Source organism: Panthera leo, chromosome C1 (genome assembly GCF_018350215.1).
Source record: "Panthera leo isolate Ple1 chromosome C1, P.leo_Ple1_pat1.1, whole genome shotgun sequence".
Classification (NCBI taxonomy): Eukaryota; Metazoa; Chordata; class Mammalia; order Carnivora; family Felidae; genus Panthera; species Panthera leo.
The window spans coordinates 105248513-105268559 of NC_056686.1; the positions used below are offsets into that span (position 1 = coordinate 105248513).

General features: G+C 47.7%; 3 protein-coding genes across 3 annotated transcripts; 1 reads left to right on the plus strand and 2 right to left on the minus strand.

Moving 5' to 3' along the window:
- The first annotated feature begins 112 nt into the window (after positions 1-112).
- SCNM1 (sodium channel modifier 1) lies at positions 113-2802 on the plus strand. Its single transcript, XM_042953939.1, has 7 exons — positions 113-311; positions 546-616; positions 790-878; positions 978-1075; positions 1179-1267; positions 2291-2485; positions 2640-2802. The coding sequence occupies exons 1-7, from the start codon at positions 117-119 to the stop codon at positions 2737-2739; spliced, it is 837 nt and encodes a 278-aa protein (XP_042809873.1). The 5' UTR covers positions 113-116; the 3' UTR covers positions 2740-2802.
- A 556-nt stretch (positions 2803-3358) lies between these two features.
- Positions 3359-7640, minus strand: TMOD4 (tropomodulin 4). Its single transcript, XM_042953942.1, has 9 exons — positions 6975-7640; positions 6605-6761; positions 6168-6284; positions 5303-5392; positions 4992-5122; positions 4785-4892; positions 4227-4370; positions 3824-3968; positions 3359-3436 (listed from the first exon to the last, which is right to left on the minus strand). Exons 1-9 carry the CDS (start codon positions 7095-7097, stop codon positions 3414-3416), a joined length of 1038 nt encoding a protein of 345 aa, XP_042809876.1. The 5' UTR covers positions 7098-7640; the 3' UTR covers positions 3359-3413.
- A 1005-nt stretch (positions 7641-8645) lies between these two features.
- VPS72 (vacuolar protein sorting 72 homolog) lies at positions 8646-19935 on the minus strand. Its single transcript, XM_042953952.1, has 6 exons — positions 19734-19935; positions 15498-15650; positions 15200-15314; positions 14626-14802; positions 9553-9697; positions 8646-9238 (listed from the first exon to the last, which is right to left on the minus strand). The coding sequence occupies exons 1-6, from the start codon at positions 19848-19850 to the stop codon at positions 8851-8853; spliced, it is 1095 nt and encodes a 364-aa protein (XP_042809886.1). The 5' UTR covers positions 19851-19935; the 3' UTR covers positions 8646-8850.
- Positions 19936-20047: the final 112 nt, after the last annotated feature.

A 20047-nucleotide genomic window follows, 5' to 3' on the forward strand; every position in this document is an offset into this window, starting at 1 on the left:
GCTCTTTGAAAAAAAGACTTCATTTCCCAAAATGCCCCGCACGCGCGCGGTCGCCGGGTGGTGTAGGAAGTGCGGGCCCCTCGGCAGGCTGGGGCTGGCTTGCTGTAGCGCTGTGCATGCTGGGAAGCGCTTCCAGGGAAGTAAGGAGGCCAACCGGAAAAGAACCCGAAGGAAAGGAGACGCCCCAATCTTGCTACGGTGGCCTGAAAGGAGAGGCGAAGCAACCCAGGAGAATTGCTCGTTTCTGGGCCTCCGTCGTGATGTCTTTCAAGAGGGAAGGTGATGATTGGAGTCAACTCAATGTGCTGAAAGTAAGCGCTAGAGGAGAGCGCCGGGAGCAGCTTCACTGCCCTGGGAAAGAGCTGTTTTGCTGCTCTGGCAACAAGTCGGGGTGGGGGTGCGCGGCGCGAGGGAGCGACTAGAGCTGGATAGTGACCCCTTTTTCTCCCTGTGATCTCTGTTCTCATGGTCCTTACTCCCTTTCAATCCTCGTCCTTGTCGTTTCCCGTCCGATCCTTTCTCCTAACTCTCTGATCCCCCTGTAGAAACGAAGAGTCGGAGATCTGCTGGCCAGTTACATCCCAGAGGATGAGGCGCTGATGCTACGGGATGGACGGTGAGGACGAGGAGTGATCAAGCCTGAGGGTTCTGCAGTTAGAGGCTCAATAAAATTTTATCAGGGGGGAGAGCTGGAGTATCTAGGATTAATTGCTAGATCAAGGTGGGACTTACAACCGAGACCCCCCCCCTCCCCCCACGGGAGCAAATATCTTCTCTCCTCCTGTCCAGCTTTGCTTGTGCCATCTGTCCCCACCGACCTGTCCTGGACACCCTGGCCATGCTGACTGCCCACCGTGCAGGCAAGAAACATCTGTCCAGTAAGTTTGAGGGAAGACAGGGGTTAGAGAAGAAATCCTCCAGATCTCTGCAGATCACTGTTGCTTCTCTGTTTTTAATTCTTTCCCCTGTCTCCTCAGGCCTGCAGCTTTTCTATGGCAAGAAGCAGCCAGGGAAGGGAACAGAGCAGAATCCAAGACAGCAGAATGAATTGAGGAGGTCAGAGACCAAAGCTGAGGTAATCAGGGTGGGGAGAGTGTGTTCCCAGTGGGTCTGCTTGAAGGGTTTTGACTTCTTTCTGGCTCTGAAGACTCTGACTCTGTCTCCCCTCTCTATACCAGGCTCCTCTGTTAACTCAGACCCGACTTACCACCCAAAGTGCTCTGCACAGAGCTCCTCACTATAACAGCTGCTGCCGCCGGAAGTACAGGTCTGTGGGGTAGGAAAGCCAGAGGTTGGAAAGGGCAGAGGAGATAGATGGCTCAAAAATGATTGTATTCCAAATTGTATTCTCAGGAATACTAGTAGTCCAGAGATGTTAACTGGTATTTCAGGAAAAAGAGAATTTTTTTTAGGTTTGGAAAAATGGCACTTTGTAATCCTAATTTGGCTAGTATATATTAAGGGCTCTACAAAGTCTTAAAATTAAAAAACTTCAAAAAATTTAACCTAGCCTTTAAAAAACTCAATTTGATTCCAAAAAACATTTTTTTATTGTTTATTCATTTATGAGAGAGAGGCAGAGTGTTAGCAGGGGAGGGGCAGAGAGAGAGGGAGACACAGAATCCAAAGCAGTCTCCAGGCTCTGAGCTGTCAGCACAGAGCCCGACACGGGGCTCGAATTCACGAACCACAAGATTATGACCTGAGCTGAAGTCGGAGGCTTAACTGACTGAGCTACCCAGGCGCCCCCCCAAAATTCTTTTTCATGCAGAACACTTACTAAAACATCTTAAGGAACACAACATATGTATATACCATATGTATATATATATATATATATATATATATACACCATATATATATACACCATATGTGTATATATATATATACCATATATATATACATATATATATACACACATATATATACATATACATATATATATATACACACACACCATATATATATACACCATATGTATATATATATATACCATATACATATACATATACATATACATATGGTGTATATATATATGGTGTGTGTGTATATATATATATGATACACAAATTTATATTTAAGATTTTTATTTTTAAGTGATCTGTACACCCAATGTGGGGCTTGAACCCACAACCCTGAGATCAAGAGTTGCATGCTGTACGGGCTGAGCCAGCCAGGTGTCCCTTGAGGGAAACAATTTAGGAAGCACTGCTGTAAGGGGTTGGGATTCATAAGAGAATTGGCCCTTATCCTTTACCACTTTTATAGACGTTTATTCTTCTCTACCCAGACCAGAAACCCCTCGTCCCTCTGTCTCCCATTTCCCTTTGCCACCCCCAGAGGTTGAACCCGAGAGTGGGAAGATCAGTAGGGAACCTGTGCCTGGGGCTGGCCCACAGGCCAAGGAGTCAGCAACTGTCTCATCCTCTGCACCCATGAGCCCCACGAGAAGACGTGCCCTGGATCATTACCTCACCCTTCGAAGGTGAGGATACAGAATCACCTTCCTTAAGTTTTCTCTTTTCTCTCTGACTCTCCTTTTTTCAATCCTTCTCAATTGTTGTTGTTGTTTTTTTTTCCTTATTCCCTACTAACTTCTTAAATCTCTTTTCCTGACCTATTCTCTTTGTTATTTCCAGCTCTGGATGGATCCCAGATGGACAAGGTCGATGGGTAAAAGATGAGAATGTTGAGTTTGACTCTGATGAAGAGGAACCCCCTGACCTCCCCTTGGACTGACACATTCCATTCCCCCACTCAGTTCAGAACTAAATTTCAGTGGGCTCTGGAAGCCGAATTTTCCTCGAGTCTCCTTCCTTGTTCCATTTCAGGATTTCAAATCTGCATTCTCAGCCTGGCCAATTCTTCCCTGCAATGTACATGACTCCCCATACTTCTAACCCCTCCCCCACCTTCTACCAATGTCATGCCAAGCGTCAGCTGCACGTAGCCCAATGCCCTATTAATAAGTCTGTCAGAAGGAGGTCTGTGCCCTTCATGTTGTCTGCCTTCTTCCCCACCTCCACTCAAAGTCCTTTCCTCCTTCAGATCACACAGGGTTGTGGGTAGACGCCGGGGGACCTGGCCACGTCTGGAAAGAGGGTTGGGGTAGGTACTCTGTGAGAGCAGAAAGGACTAAATGAAAAGACAGGGGTGTGGGGAACACCAAGGGAGGGAGCTCCCCCACCTCCTCCTAGTAACTTGAACCTCTCTGTCTGCTGATCCCCAGAGTATAAATAATCCCCTGATGAACTGGCAGTAACCCTTGGGGGTTAGCGCCAAGATTCCCACCCAGAGCCCAAGGAAGGAGGCAGGCAGAGTGGACAGAAGGGCCTTTATTTACAGGAAGGGGGAGAGATGAGGATTTAAGCATTCAGGGCTTCCAGCTCTGGTTGGTAAAGGGAAAGGAAGTGTTATCTCTTTTTTTGCTGGCGACCTGTAACAGGGAACAGTAAACACAAGTCTTTCTTCCATCTCTTACTTCCTGCAGAGGTGCTCTTCTTTCCAGGTCCTTGAGGCCAGACTCATAAAGAGGTAGTGTCTTTGGCCAGCAAGCACGCCCACCCCACATTAACAAAACGAAATAAGACATGATGTGGCAAGTAAAAGTACCATGCTCCCAAACGGGTATGTCTAGCTCCTTTCATGCCTTTCTACATGTATACGTTTGGGGTCAGGGAGACTCTTCTATACTTTTTAGTCACTTAGGGGATTTAAACTTCACGTGCGAATATTGCTTTGGCTGTACCCCAAGCTATTAGTCCCTAAGTCAGGCTTCAGAAGGATCTACTTGCCCCCATACAGCATGTCTGCATTTACTCACGTAGTTCATTGTTCCGGGTCATGGCCTGGGCTGCCCGAGCACGTGGCCCCTGCTGTGTGAAGTGGTAGCCAAAGCGGACAATGGAGGGACACTGCTCGAGCACGGTGGCCATCTCCATCTCCACTGCATCGCCAGGCCACTGGCGCTGGGGGACGGAGAGGTGAACCCTGTCAGCCCCCCTCTCTGTGTTGTTCACCGCGCCATACCACCAACCCTTTGGGAGGTCGAAAAAGCTTGTTTCATCAGAAGGGGTGATAAGAGGTGCTGACCTTGGCTCCCCTCATAGAGACAACGAAGAGGTTTCAGACAAGATTGGTGAGATCCTGACCCAGTGGCAGCCTCAGGGAGGAGACTCGGTGAATATTAGTTGAATGACCAGGGGACCAGGGGAGGGAAAGCTCACCTGGTTGTCTACACGGAGCTCAGTGAGTGTGGCATTTTCCCGAACTGCCTTCAGCACAGCCATGAGCCCTGTGCTGCTAATGAAGTTGGATTCAATGTTCAGGCTCTGGAGGCTACGATTCTCACGCAACATGTCAGCCACCGCCTGGGTAGTAGGGACTTGGGTTAGGATTAGGGGACAGTTTCACAGATGACTGAGGAGAGAAAGAACAGGAGCAAGAGGGAAACACAGCTCTTTGAGAAGAGTCCTTGAGGAGCTGTAGGTGGGGAGAGAGGGAGATGGAAGGGAGCATAGGTCGTAGGGGAAGCAGGGAGGTTAAGTGTGTGGTGGAGTTGGCGGGGTGGTAGAGCAAGCTGTGGCTCTCCGAGAAGGTGATCTGAGGATTTCCGAGCTAAGAGCCATGGGACTGAGGGTAGGAGTCTCCATCAGGCCATCCTAAGATTACGTGATGGGAATAGCATCCCCAGCACAACCCCAACCCCTTATGACAGCCCTGGCAGGGATGCATGTCAAGGGGTGCATGTATGGGGAGGGGGCTGGGATTTCAAGTTGCCTTACATTGGCGATGGGGTCACCACTCCTTGTGGCCACCAGACTGAGGCTCCGGACATAGGTATTTGTCTTCATGGCCTCACACAACTCAGTTAGCATGGGTATTGGGATGTCCTGTCAGAGGAGAAGAGATGGTGGGCTAAGGGACCCACATATCTGGGACTCACATAGTTATCCCATTTATTATTTGGAACATAGATAGGGGTCAGATACCTGTATGTTATTGAGGTTCACCTCCTCCAGCTCCTTGTCATTGTTTCGAACGCTCTTTAGTATCTCCTCAATGTTTGTGGGATTTGGGGGCTCATCTGGCACCGGCTTGTACTTGTCAGGCTGCACCACACCTGGCGGGCAAGGGCCAGAAGGAAACCACGACATGTCCCCCACAACCTCCTCCCCATTGGTTCTCCCATTACTTCTGTACCATGTCCTCTCCATGATCCCCATTTCACCCTTCGCCACCTTTAATCAGACCTTGGGACTGCCTTCCCAAAGCCCTGGATGCCATGCTTCCAAACACTCACTGCTAATGCCTTCGGTGTTGCAGATTTCTCCGCTGCAGATGGCGTCATAGTATTGCTTGTTGCTCATCAGTGTGTACATGCCCAGAATTGCTGGAGAGAGTACGTAGAGGGGGGACAGGGAATGAGAAGAAGGAGTTTGTTCCAAATCCCCTCCCTTCTCATTCTGAATCTGTTGCAGTTTTTTAAAGCCTGACTTCTCCCCCCTCTTCCAAAGAGGTTCCCACTCTCCCTAGGTCCCAGGGTTTCCTTCTATGAACTGCTTAAGGTGGTAGTTTTTAAAACTTTGAGGGTAGGGGGGCACCCGGGTGGCTCCATCGGTTAAATGTCCAACTCTTGATTTCAGCTCAGGTCATGATTTCATGGTTCATGAGATTGAGCCCCGCATCGGGCTCTGCACTGACAGCACAGAGCCTGTTTGGGATTCTCTCTCTCCTTCTTTCTCTGTCCCTCCCCACCTCAAAATAAATAAATAAACTTTAAAAAAATCAAACAAACAATTTTGAGACAGGGCTAAGGGAAGGTCCCTAAGGAGCCCCTAGAGGGTAAGGGAGGGAAAAACAACAGTGTTTCACATTCAAAAAAAAGAGAAAAGAGTGAGGGAGTCTGTTAGACTTCCTCCTGTTTCCAGCCAGAATAGTTCTACTTTTATCTGCTTTATAATCCCTATAAACTTGTCTCTGAGATGTGAATGTATTAGATTAAAAAATGAATGAGTGAATACATAAGCAAAAACTTAAAACCATGACCTGAGGCTTTCTCTAACATTCATGTCCTGTTCAGGGCCTTCCTCACTAGTCCCATGGCCTGGCTAGAACTGCCCTGCCCTGAATCTCCCCACCCTCCCTAACCTTCCACTGCTGCCCACCTGCAATATCACACATTTCAGCGTCTGTGGCATGGGCCAATGCCTCTTCCAGTTCAGGCTCCAGAGTGATCTGCTCCTGTGCAGGAATTTCCCTCTTGGGCTGAATGTAGGGTTTCCCTGATGGGGAGATGAAGGGTGGCTCAGGTGGAGGTCATTCCTCCTACGATTCTTGTCTCTAGCTTCCTTCCTTTCCTTCTCCAGGAGGTGGAGTCTTGGGTCACTAGGGGCCACTGTAAGGCCCAAGTCCTCTACCAGCTCAGGACTCCTGGGTCCCCTAATCTCTCCTAAAAGCTGGAGAGTGAAAGAGGCATGTGTGTTTCAGGGTGGCCAGGTCCTTGGGCAGCTAGAAGCTGGAAGGTCAGAGGGAAGCTGGAGGGGGGTGCACTTGAGAGATGACCATTGGGTTTTGGTAGGCATGGTTGTTAGTGTCTCCATACCCTTCTTCTCGCCTGTGAAGGGCACCAAGTCATCACGTTCTTTGACCTCTAGTGCCTGCTGTTCCAGATACTGCAAAAGGGCATCCCGGTCCAGTGGCCCCGTTGGGCTCTTCTTTGTCTGGTCACGTTGTCTTAGTCCAGCGGGCAGGAGCATGTTCTTCGGGATGAGTTTTGGGGAGGAAGTCAGACCTCTGATCTGGGGTACCTCCAGGGCTCCCTAAACATCTGCACACACCTTTTCCCTGGCCCTCTTGGGATTCCAAGCCCTGTAGGCAGCCCTGATCTCAGCCACCCGGGGCCCACCACCCCTTCCCCAATGCTCGGAGGCTGCCCCTGTTTCCTCGTTGGTTCCTTGTGCCAGAGCCCCTACCTCAGGGTCCATCTCCTGTAGCTCGCAGTCCAGCTGCTCCAGCTCCTCGGGGCTCAAGGTCTTTAGAATCTCATCTTCATCTATGTCTCTGTATTTCTCCAGTTCCTTCTGATACGATGACATGATGGCCCCACCCCCTCCCCACTCTGGTGCTCACGGAGCCTGGGGGGAATGGGGAAAGTGATTGGATGATGGAAAGATACACATGGACACAGCAGGACACAGATGAGCCAGGGGGCAGAACGATGAACTGGATGCCTTGGAGGCTAGAAATCTAGCTGGGCAGGGGAAGGTGGGGACTTATGTTGTTTAGAACCAGAGCTTCCTTCTTCCTGCTTCCCCAGCTTCAGCCACCCTGGATGGGGATCCCAGGCATCCAAGCGTGATTTGTCTGCCCATTGTGTGACAGAGAAATCCTGGCAACACCCTCCCTTATAACCTCGTCCGTCCATGCCTCTTGCCCAAGCACAGCTGCCAAGGGCCCTGCCAACACAACTGGCCCCAGGCCCAGTTCCTATTGAAAGGAAGGGGGGCATACAAAGAGTTTCAGGGAAATTCCTCTTCTCTTCCCCACGATCCAGTCTTTTTTCCTAAACTCGAAGAAAGCAAGGGGGAAAAGAGACAGTTCTCTTACCCTACCCCCATTTCCTCTTTTATTGTGGGGGAATCAAGATTTCACTTTCTATGTTTGCCAAAACTCTAAATCCTAAGGGAAAGCAAGGGCTCAGAGGAGCTGGGGGGGAGTGCCAGGTTGGGGGAAGGGTGGTATGGTCTCAGGAGAAGGGGCTGAGTCCCCATAATTTGTCCCTGACTTTGGACGGGAAGGTGACACCGGACCAATGGGTGGGAAATACCTTCTAAATGCGATAAAGTTTCTCTAAAAACAGTGGGAAGATTAAACTTGCACAATCTCTTACAATACAGAAAATACACACAAGCTACACATACACACCATACTGAATATGAAAGATCCAGAAAGTGTGTGAGATATTTGCATGGACAATGTACACTATGGTTAAGGGATAGGACAGACAGTGGCAGAAACATACGCTGAGGGACGGAGACACTCCACATCATTCCCGAAAGGAGCCGCTCCTCTCCTCCCACCTCCCACCAGGCTCTGGTCCATAAGCCCCCTGCCTTCCCACCTACCAGTCCTGGTGGCCACCTCCCTTCTCACCTCCCCTTCTGTCGGTTGGTCTGTCAGTGCTACTGGAGCACTGTCCCCGCGGCAGGAAGAGCCCAGTGCCGGGGAGAGGGTGGGGGAACAGTGAGCTCAGCATTTTATTATTTTAGCTCTGGCCAGGTGGGGGGTGGTGGGAGATCACATATACACAGCCCCCATACCCTGCCCAGCCCTGAGAGCCTCTAGTGGCCACTCACAGCCATGGCACTTCCTTCCCTTCCTGCATGTAAGCCAGAGTCCTAGAAACTAGGGGAATCATGTCATTCCTTCTTATTTGGTGTCTTGCTATATTCAAAGCAGTGAATATAAGGTGATATAAAGGGGAGTACAGGAATTTCGTTTGGAGGTCTAATTTAAAGGTGTTTATAATCCAGCTGGAGGAGTGAATACTTACAATTTAAAAAGGGCAGCTCATAATAAATGCTATTAAACAAAATAAAGACCCATATATACTCAGACATTCACAAAGACTTCTTGCTCCCAACTCAATGAGACACAGACAAAGGGGATCTTTCTCTTTTATTAGATTAAAAAACACAAATAAAACCAATAGGAACTGGGGGGAAAGAAAGATGGAAAAGGGCCAGGCAAAGGTCAGAGATGACCAAGAGGAGAACCAGGGAGAGGAAGGGGAACATTAAGAGCCCCAAGTCAGGGCAGGAAAGAGGTTTCTAAGGACTACTCCTCTCCTTATTTGATGACAATTTTCTGGCGCAAGGCTCGAGGCCCAGAGCCAGGGAGGGGCTCGGGAGGTGGCGGGCCAGGGCCCAGCGCTGAGGCCGTGGGCGGCAGTCCGTGGGCAGTGATGTACTTCTTATAGGCCTCACGGATGATCTTGAAGGCTCGAGCAGTGGCGTAGGGGATGTCTGTGACAGGGTCCCGGTACAGAGCTGGGCGATGGGTCACAGGGCAGACCTCCCGAACAGGGACCTTTGGGGGCCGCCCTTGGGGAAACCATTCCTCGAATGTCGCATCATCACTGAAAGTGATGAAGGTACGGGAGCAGCGAGCAGGAGGGACGATGGGTCCAGTGCCGGCACGGGGAGTCAGTGCAGAAGCTGTGGGAGCAGGATCCAGTCTGAGGGGAGAGACAGAGAAACACAAAAAGTCTGAGGAGAGAAAACAACAGACAAAGAGATAAGACAGGTGAGGAAAGAGAGGAAGGAGGCAGAATGACGGCAACAATCGGAGAGAATCTATTAAGTGACAGATGGGGAGAAGCAAGCTGTGCTGGGTGGGAAAACTGCTGAGAGAGGGGAGAGAGACTAAAAACAGAAACACAGCTGAGGGAAGAGGACCCTGAAGGACATCTGTGTATTGGAGAGCTGTGTGAGGAGAACTGAGGATGGCAGGGAGAAGGCTCTCTTCCCTTCTCCCCTGTGACGCACTCACCCTTCCACATCCACATTCTCTTCTTTAGGGCCTGGCTCCCCAACGAGCGGCACTGTCACCGAATGATAGGTGATTATGGGCCCAGGGCACTTCCGCTTCTTGTGCACCTGCTTCTTTTTGTCAGCCTCAAGCCGCTCATAGGTCTCTTCAGGGTCAAAGGGAGGAATGAGGGGGCGGTGAGTTCCCCCGTGCCCACACTCATGTCTGTCCTGTCTAGTCCCTGCCTGCCCAAGCCACTCACACCAATCCTCTGAGGCCCCCCTAGCACCTCCTAGTTCCGACATTCTTTGCTTGACCACCCCCCAACCCCCGACATCCTCTCCGCCCACCTCTCCCGTTCACTCAGCTCCTCACGCACTCAGACAGCAGGACTCTGGAGCTGGAAGGAACCCTTGGATGAGGAGCCTGTTTGCCCAAGCTGCCCTGTCCGCTCACTCCCAGCCACGGCAGCGCGCTGCGTCTTCAGGCATCTCTGGTCATTACAGAGTTCTCTCCTATTTCCAGCTGAAATATGTTGCCTGATGACACTGTTTCACCTTTTCAAGCTGTAAAGGACACAGGTCCAACCTGTCTTCCCCATGACAGTCCTTTACATAGTTGAAATTAGTATCCAGGTCTCTCCCTCCAGGCCGATCACAACACCCATTCCTTGAACCATTTCTCATAAAACATGGTTTTGAGACACACTCTCTTTTTCCTAACCCCTGTGCCTAGGACACTTCCATTACTGTACTTTTCACAGTCTATGGCAGAGGCCACATGCTGGCAGCTTCTCTAAGTGTTTTGTTTGATCTGTATTGTATTTTAGAGAAAATTTGAAATAGTTACTGATATTTGAAAATGAGGAAATTACGTTTAAATACAGAGATTTCTGGTCCTTCTTTTTTTTTTTTTTTTTTTTTTTTTTTGAGAGAGTGGGCACATGTGCAAACGGGGAGAAAGGGCAGAGGGAAGGAGAGAGAATCTTAAGCAGGCTCCATGCTCAGCACAGAGCCAGACGCACGGCTTGATCCACAACCCTGGGATCATGACCTGAGCTGAAATCAAGAGTCAATCAACTGATTGAGCGGCCCAGGTGCCCCTCTGGTCCTTCTTAAAAAAATAACAAGGAGGGGCGCCTTGGTGGCTTAGGTTAAGCGTCCAACTTCAGCTCAGGTCACGATCTCACAGTTTGTGAGTTGGAGCCCTGCATCAGGCTTTGAGCTGATAGCTTAGAGCCTGGAGCCTGTTCGGATTCTGTGTCTCCCTCTCTCTCTGCCCCTCCCCCGGTCACATTCTGTCTCTGTCTCTCTCTCAAAAATAAACATAAAAAAAAAAAAAATTAACAAGGAAATCGGGCAACCTGGCATCTGCGTTGTCACATGGCAACAACGAGCTGGGCAGAAGAACCAATCCTCCTTCTGAGCGCTCCTCTTATTCGCCACAGTCCCATCTGGACAGTGACACTGCTCTATGGTAGTTCATCGCTGGTACACAGGTCTCCTCCTGAAGGGCAGTGACTGTGACTCATGTTACCTACAGATTATCAGGGCCATGCGGTGTGCCACCCATTACAGGCACTCAACAAGTATTTGTTAATGTTCAGTAGGGCAAAATATTCCTGATCCCTTTCCTCTGAATGAACTCCAAATTTCTGTTTCTTAAGTGCGCATCCAATCTTCTAGATAAAGTCTGACCAGAAAAGTGTGCTCTGGAAACCCCACCAATGATTTAGCCTCTCTCGTACTTGGAATTCTGGTTGGTAATGTTGCTTTCTTTCCCTTCTGCCAACCTTCCAACACTTCCCCTTTCAAACACTTCCCTGTACCTTCTGGAACTCCTGCTCTATAACCAGCCAACTCATCTATGTCCTCAAGTTTCTCACTGTGAATTCCTTCCACAACTTGTCTTCCTGGAAGCCTGTCATCCCAAGGCCACTGCTCTCCCTGCAGCCCTCTGGTGGAGGTCTCTCGTCCTGCCACCTCCCATGCAGGGTGTGCCTGGGTCCTGTTGAGCCCACACTGCAACTTTAGACCACTGCTTCTCTCCCCACGCGCAAACCCACTTCTCTCTGGAGACTTATGCCACCAGGCTAGATCATGTTTCTTTCCTGTCATGCTCACTCCCTCACTCTCTGAAGACTTCAGCAATGCTTTCCACTGTTCCTCTCCACTCAACTCTTCTCATCCTTCATCACCCTGGTGACCTCAAAGTGCACATGGGTAGCCCCTTCAACATCCCATCCCCACAGTTTACGGATCTCATCTTCCTGTCCGTGACACATTTGTTGCTCCATTCCACTATGGCTACAGCCGGGAACTGCCCCAGCTCTGAAATACTAAAAATCACACATCCCAGGCTCTGGCCGCAACATCCTATGCTTTGGGTGTTTTGCTCCACAATTCTAGATATCCTCTGTCCTTTATACCTCCCATACATGGATCTCTCCTCATTCTATCTGGCACCCCCCTCCAGTCTTCATTGTTCTTTTTTTTCTTCCAGTTTCCTTTTTAAATCAAGGTTAGGTTCCTCAACCTATCATTTCAGTCACTCTCATCAATCTACACTCCCTGGTCCAGACCTGGATTGCTGAGTGCTCCTGGAAAAATACTACACAACAGGCTAGACTGGAACCACCATGAATGCATGTTCCCCAAATTCAACAGACTCCCCCAACACCAGCAGATAATTCTATCTCAACTATTTCTTTTCTTTCTTCTTCTTCTTATTACTTTTTTTTAGGGAGAGAGAAGATGTGCGTGCAGTGGAGAAGAGGCGAGGGAGAGAAAGAATTTAAGCAGGCTCCATGCTCAGCACAGAGCTCGACACGGGGCGCGATCTCACAACCCTGGGATCATGATCGGAGCTTAAATCGAGAATCAGATGCTCAACCGACTGAGCCACCCAGGCGCCCCTGAACTACTTCAAGCACATTTCACTATCTTCAAGCTTCCAACTCTATGCCCAACACCTGACAGGTGATAGTGCCTAAAAGACATCAGATGAGAACCACTCCAATGTCCTGCTATGGGTTTATAAACCTCCAACTACAAGCCATCCTTCCTTCCTCCTCCATAATTTAGGCCAATTCTTCCACCTGTACTCTAGCTACCCCACTCCCCCCACATCTCACTTCTCCAAAAACCCACCCTATTAACTATCCTTTCTTTCTTCTCTGTCATTAAACTTTCAGTTGCTTCTCACCAAAGACAAGAGTTCCTCTAATCTTAGATAAAACAAACAAGGAAAACTGTACATTGACCCCAGATCCTATAGGTTTTACTCCTTAAACCACCCTTCACAGCCAAGCTCTATAAGTTTGGCTCCCCAGCTGGCTTCAAAATGGTGTAGTCTCCAAAAAGTGTTCCCTAAGTTCATCTGACCTCCTTGTCATCAAAACAAATGGACACTTCACAGTTCTCCTCTTGAGTAGCATTTCTGCAGCATTCAGCAGAGACTCTCTCTCAAACATTTTCTTTCCTTGGTGTTCTTTTTCTTTTTTTAATATTTATTTATTTATTTGGGGGGAGGGAAGGGCAGAGAGAGAGGGAAGGAAAGAATCCCAAGCAGGCTCTGCGCTGACAGTGTGGGGCTCAAACCCACGAACTGTGAGATCATGACACGAGCCGAAACCAAGAGGCAGACACTTAACTGACTGACCACCCAAGTGCCCCTCCTTGGCATTCTTAAGATAAATTCTCCTGAAGTTCTCCAAATCCTGGCCACTGCTAAGCTCCTCTTGTACATCTGCAGGGTTCTCTTCGGCCTGTCTTCTCTTCCCCATGCTTTCTCCCTGGGTGATCTGATCCACTCCAATCTCATCAATGCTATCCATACTCTACAGACTTCCAAATTTCTGTTTCCAGCCTAGATCTCTTGTCCAAGCCCAGATGTGTACACTGAACTCTCAGCACTGCATGGACCACTCAAAAACTCCTCGAATTCAACATGTTCAAAAATGAACTTCTTGTCCCCCCTGCAGAACCTGCTTCTGCAGGGTCTCCGATGTCAGCTACTGGTACAAGAAGCCCGGGTGTTACCCTCCTTACAGTGGCCCAAACCAACCAATGTGGTCAAAGGATGAGGACTGTAATTACAGTGACATCAAGGTCACCTCACTGTTTGTGATGGTTCTCAGTCATTTCTGTTTTGAGGGATAGCTACTGTTTGAAAGTACTGAATTACCATCAAAGATTAAATATTCAATGTTAAAGTCACCATAACAAAACAGGAAAACAAACCCTGAAGATGTTGCAACTGAAGTAAATCTTTTCTCAATCATTGTGTTCTTTTGGAGTTATCTACATTTGAGAAATATAAAAGTAGAATGGGATGGGTCCCAGATATTCTGCATAAACAATACTCAACTCCACATTTGGGCTATCCATGTTTAATCACATGTGTTTGACCAAAAATAAAAGATTCAGAGAGAAAGATTCGACGGGGGTTGGGGGAGAAAGACAGAGAGAACAAAGCACATATTATAGGTGATTGTATGTGTTATTTCACTCAATAGAAGTATGCCCCAGATCGAGCATGTGACAGGATGTGTATAACCTGCCATTCCCTCGTGTACCTCTCATCATTTGCAACTCTCAACGCCCTATAAAGAAATATATGTTTTGTACAATATATTACTTTACGTGACAGTGTACTCGGCACATAAACTGAAGGGATTTTAAAGAATTTTGACTTTAGCTCATCTCATGGACTAATTCTGGCGAATTTCTAATTTTCATGATTATCATTAAAGGAGGCATTATCACCCCACCTTGTGAACCAGGACAGCAAGATGCAAGTAGGTTAAGCAATCTGTCAGCAGTCTTACAAGCAACTGAACGGCAGAACTAGGATTTGAACTCAGTTCTATTCGATTCTTATTTTATACAAACACACTTTTTCTTCAATGTAACTTGTTCTTTAGAGCCCAGCTAACTGCCTCACTCCTTGCTCCTAATCCCTCACTCTCCCCATTTCCTTCCTCTGATTCCCTTCTTCTGGATCTTCAACCCCCCCCAGCTCTTCAGGCCCTTCAGTCTCTGTTTTTCTAAGGTTCCCCCTCCCTCTGCCCACTAGTCTCAAAACCAGACTGACCTAGTGAACGTAAGTTGAGCTCCTCTGTGATCTTGGCCTCTCTTAGCAGCTCCTCCTGGGTCAGTGGCCGCTCACAATGGGGCCCCTTTCGCCGCCGTGACTGTCCCTGCCTCTCCTGTACCCGAAGAAATGTCTGTCTTGTATGCTCAGCTGTAGACTGACGCATGGACTTCCGACCTGGGGAAGAAGTCAGAGAGGAAGAAATCTTTGAATTCATGTCCACCTCCTTTATTTTTAATTTTAAAACTTATTTGGAAATCATTTCAAACTTACAAAAAAGTTGTAAGAGGAGTCCACAGAAAGTACCTATGTATCCTTTACCCAGATCACTTCCTGTTAACCTTTTGCCCCATTTGCATCGCGTGTGTTTTCCCGAATGATTAAGTTGCACACATCTTAGTTCTCGACCCTAAATACTTCACTGTATATTTCCTAAGAATAAGGGCTTCCCTTATATAACCATAGTACAGTTGTCAACTTCAGTTAACTTGCCATGAATACAATACTTTTTCATTATGTTCTGATTGACCCAATTGACCCAATTGTCAATTGACCCAAACATCTCCACACTCACTGTCAGAGCCATCATCCTGTAGTTCTAATGGCAGCAGTGCTTTCTCTTCTCGGGCCTTCTGAGAGCTACCAGCTGGAGTGCTGACCTTTCGAGGCCTCAAGCTCTTGAGAGGCTCCTGGGAACAGATTGGAATCAGATACCATGGAACAGAAGTAATACGGAGAAAGATGAGGATTTTAAGAGAAAACTAGTCCTGTGGGAAATAGGACTGGCATGGGGAGTCCTGTGACCTTATGAAGGGCAGAAGAGAAATTATGGGAAATTACAGGAGTCCAAGAAAACCAGGATACCCCTGCACCTTATATGCTTTGGTGACTACTCGGCGCTTCCTTCTAGGCTCTTCTGCTTCTCCATCACTGGATGGTTCATCCCCTTCATCAATGTCAAAGTCAGAGTCCACTTCATCCTCTGTGTCTGACTGGTCCCCTTGATATTCATCATCTCCAGATTCCTGAGGATATAAGGAGAGAAGGTTCTCACTGTCACTGGAGTCATCAGTGCCCCTCCAGGTACAGAATCTCTTTGGTTTCTTGGTAAGAGCTGCCCCATTCTCCTTCCCAACCCAGCTCTTCAATTTCCTTAGGCAAGAAGCTCTTCTAGTTAATGGCCTTTGGCTCCAGCACCACCTCTTTCGGCAGTCATTAACTGCCCTTTACCCGTAGCACACAGCGTTAAGTCCTGGGATACAGAAAGGATTTGGTTTGGTCTTTACCTTCAGGGGTCTCACAGTCAGGCAGAGAACAGGATATAATTATAAAAGGAAGTTTAAATACAACACAACATATAAGGTATCAAATGGTACTAAAGTGTTATAGGAGCTCAAAGGAAGGCACACTTGCTATAGATTGGTCATCTGGGAGGGTCTAAACTTTAGACTTTATTCCTTTAGAGCAGGGGTTGGCAAACTTTTTCTGTGAAGGGCTAAAACAGAACAGGTAGCGGGCCAGATTTGGTCATCACGTCACAGTTTGCTGAGACTCTAAAGAACAAAGAGAACTTGAGCCATGGTTTAAGATACCGGTAGTGTTTTGGGGCGCCTTGGAGGCTCCGTCAGTTAAGCGTCTGACTCCTGATTTCAGTTCAGGTCATGATTTCACAGTTTGTAAGATCGAGTCCCACTTTGGCCTCCATGCTGACAGCGCAGAGCCTGCTTGGGATTCTCTTTCTCTCTCTGCCCCTCTCCCATATGCACTCTCTTTCTCAAAATAAATAAACTTACAAAATAAAATAGGGACGCCTGGGTAGCTCAGTCGGTTGAGCCTCCGACTTTGGCTCAGGTCATGATCTCACAGTCTGTGGGTTCGAGCCCCGCGTCGGGCTCTGTGCTGACAGCTCAGAGCCTGGAGCCTGCTTCAGATTCTGTGTCTCCCTCTCTCTCTGACCCTCCCCTGTTCATTCTCTGTCTCTGTCTCAAAAATAAATAAACATTAAAAAAAATTTTTTTAAATAATAAAATAAAATAAAATAAGATAAAATAAAACGTGGGTAGTGTTTAGACAGCCAAGAGGGCAGAGGTAACATGGGTAGATGGAACAGCAAGAACAAAGATGCAGAAGCAGGAATGTGCATAGCTTATTTATAGAATAAAGATTTAGACCTAAGTAAAGCAGAAAGTTTTTCTTGGGCAAGAAATCTTCCTAGCTGATTGCCTTTGACTCCAGCACAGCCTTCTTCCAACATTTCCTGACTGCCCTATAAGGCTCTAAGACTTGAAAAGGTTGCATTCAGTCTACAGAGAGACTTACATTATCAGGCTAATAAACTCATGAGTTTAATTTGCAGGCCAAGGATTCTCAATCCTCTCCCTCTCCTTGCTTTTTCCAGTACTGATAATCATTGCTGAGGTAAACTAAAGTTACTGAGAAATAGGTCTCATTCCTCAGGTGTGTTGGAACAGAAAAATAATTGGGTACAAGTACTAGTAATGGGGAGCCAATGAAGACTTGGGGAGATAGGAAGACTGTATACAAGGAGTGTTTCAGAAAGTTCTGAAGATGGTTAGCTGAGTGGAGTAGAGAACATGGGGCCTAGAATTGAAATTGAGAGAGTGCAGGTTAAGTCTAGAACGGCAGCCCCATTAAAAAGTAAAGGGAAAAATACACTTGGGGGCAGGGGAGTCAACTGGGCGGGGTGGCATCTCAAACATGTGGCTCTCTCTTCAATCAATGATGTAGACCAACAGGCTAATCTTGGTACATATGCTGCCAAAGCAAGCAAATAGCACAGAGAGTTGACACTCCAAGCTAGCCAGAGTTCAATCTTGCACTGATGACCATCATTTCCTCCCAACTGATGTTTGTGAAAGACAGCCTGGGAACACATTAATCCCCTCAGCTTTAACCTGGTATTAAGTCATCTCACCAGAGAATAGTAGTTCAACTACACATTAGCTTAGTATCCAATCAAAATACTTTCATTAAGTTAGGGATTTACTACCATTCCTTTGGCCCTTATTGACGGTCATTAATAGACATGACTAGATAAGAGAATATTTCTACATCATCTGCCGAAACCCTGTTAGTTTATACATCTTATATAAGGATTAAATTCCTAGAATTTAGCGTTGAATAAGTTTTTCTCTTTTAAAGAATGTATATGCTTCTTTCTTACTGAAAAAAGAAATTCAGGGTTTGGCTGCCAGGAAGCTCACAGCTAAATTTAGTATCAATTGCTATTACCATTTTAGCCAAGGCTCCTGGTACAATTACTTCTGATCTGTCTCTATTTTTACTGTTCCTACTTTTTGTTTATATAGTAAGCCTCCTTTAATCCTTTTTGGAAGCATGAAGGGTACATATTAAATAACGACTCGTAAAATGACAGGAATAGGAAAATGGCCTTTGGGGGAGGGAAGAGAACATTCTATTTTAAACTATAGCTGTGTAAGTAATGACTCCCAATCAGTCATCAAGTCCTGTGGATTCAATTTCCTTAATGTGTCTTGAAACCTATTGCCCATGTTTCTCTACTCCCACTGCCTCTTTCATTCTCTTCATTAGAGTGAGGTTTCTAGAGTACAAATTTGGGGGCGCCTGGGTGGCTCAGTCAGTTAAGCAACCAACTCCCACGCAGGTCATAATCTTGTGGTTTGTGGGTTCAAGGCCTGCATTGGGCTGTGCTGATAGGTCAGAGCCTGGAGCCTGCTTTGGATTCTGTGTCCACCTCTCTCTCAGCCCCTTCCCTGCTCACACTGTCTTTTTCTCTCTCAAAAATAAATAAACATTAAATAAATTTAAAAATATTCTGTGTCTCCCTGTCTTTCTGCCCCTTCCCCGCTCGTACTCTCTCTCTAAAATAAACATTAAAAACTATATAAAGTACAGATTTGATCATGTACTTTGATGAATCTTCTCAGTCCTCTGGATGAAGAGCAAACTCCTTAACATGGTTCACAAGGCCCAACATGATCTGGCCCACGCCTACTCTCTCCAGCCTTACCAATCTTTATTCTCTTTCAAGGTCTGGAGAATGAGAGTAGACATGCAGGCTCCAGACCCAGACTCAGTACCTTTACACATCTGCTCCACCCCCTCAGTGGGCTAACCTTTCTCCTTACCCTGCTCTCAGCCCTACTGCTGTACATACAGCCACAGCTTACTTTTCATACTGTCCTAAGTTTAAACATCGTGTCCCCCAGGATGCCCATCCCCACCAATGACTCTGGCTCCCACATGTTACCACAGCACCCTATCCTTACCACTTATTTTACTCCTTATCACACAGTATTTCAACTGTTAATTCAGCTGCTTCCCCCATTGGGGTCTGGTATAGGTAAGAAAAAGTGTTCTTAATACTCTCTGCTTCCTTATAACCTGTCACAGTAGTTGGTTTGCCCTAGCTTCTCAACGGCTATTTTAAGAATGGACAGATTCAATCAATACAAGTGCCAATCCAATCCAGACCCTAGCCCAGGCACTAGACGTATTCTGTTGAACAAAACAGACCATCTCTAACCTTACAGAGTTTACAACCTAATAGGAAAGTATAAACAAGCAGGCAAACCAAACCTAATTACAATTTGAAATGTATACTATGAAGGAAATAAATGGGACACTTTTTATAGCAAAGAAGGGTTATCGAAGGAAACACTTACATTGAGACTTGAAAGCTGGAAAAAGCATAGGCTAAGCTCCTCTATTTTTTCTTTTTTGAAAAGAGATTCCTTTCTATACCTCTGGTGAAGAACCATACCGTGGGCCCACGACTATATACCGCGTGGCTGCGAGAAGCTCGCGTTACGTTAGACGTCAAGAGTGTGGTGAAAACAGGCAACTAGAAAAGTACACTGTCGGTTTCTGCCATACTCCGGGGTGCCTCCGGAGACCCTACCATCCCCGACCCCTCCAACCCCATCTAGGGCTCTACCTTCTAGTACTCCATTTTAAACCCCCGCCACCCCCGACTCTCCCACCCCGTCGCGAGTATCAGCTACCAGGGCTCCACTCCATTCCCCGCCCCCTTCTTTGTCCGAGGTTTCTCCCTTCAGGACTCCCTTTAGCTTCCTCCCCTCCCTCTTCCTGGACCCAGCTCTTGCCTCTGTGAAACCCCCATAAGTCGTCTGGTAGAACTCATCTTCCTCCTCTGCCTCCAGGAGGCCAGAAAGCCGGTTCCCCGCGGTCTTCCGGGGGGCCCGGCCCCCAGCCAAACTCATACCGCCTACCGAGACTGCGCCGCGATCAGAGGCGCCTCACCCAGCGCGGGTAGCGGAACTCGGCGCTCGACACCACTACCTGCGGGTGGTAGGCGGTGGCGGAAGCCAGTAGTCTACAGGCAGAGGTAGCAGAGCTTCGAGAGGCTCCTAGTCCCTTCAGCAGCGCCTTCCTCACTCTGCAGCCCCGCCCACCGGGA

Excerpts from the sequence above, each read along its gene's own strand:
- SCNM1 (XM_042953939.1), top strand. The coding sequence starts at position 117 with ATGCTGGGAAGCGCTTCCAGGGAAGTAAGGAGGCCAACCGGAAAAGAA. Across the intron at positions 617-789 it reads CTGATGCTACGGGATGGACG|CTTTGCTTGTGCCATCTGTC; the intron begins GTGAGGACGAGG and ends CCTCCTGTCCAG. Across the intron at positions 1,076-1,178 it reads GGTCAGAGACCAAAGCTGAG|GCTCCTCTGTTAACTCAGAC; the intron begins GTAATCAGGGTG and ends TCTCTATACCAG.
- TMOD4 (XM_042953942.1), bottom strand. The coding sequence starts at position 7,097 with ATGTCATCGTATCAGAAGGAACTGGAGAAATACAGAGACATAGATGAA. Across the intron at positions 6,285-6,604 it reads CTTCACAGGCGAGAAGAAGG|GGAAACCCTACATTCAGCCC; the intron begins GTATGGAGACAC and ends TCTCCCCATCAG. Across the intron at positions 5,123-5,302 it reads CAACACCGAAGGCATTAGCA|GTGTGGTGCAGCCTGACAAG; the intron begins GTGAGTGTTTGG and ends CTTGCCCGCCAG.
- VPS72 (XM_042953952.1), bottom strand. The coding sequence starts at position 19,850 with ATGAGTTTGGCTGGGGGCCGGGCCCCCCGGAAGACCGCGGGGAACCGG. Across the intron at positions 15,315-15,497 it reads TAGTCACCAAAGCATATAAG|GAGCCTCTCAAGAGCTTGAG; the intron begins GTGCAGGGGTAT and ends ATCTGTTCCCAG. Across the intron at positions 14,803-15,199 it reads ACAGGATGATGGCTCTGACA|GTCGGAAGTCCATGCGTCAG; the intron begins GTGAGTGTGGAG and ends CTTCTTCCCCAG.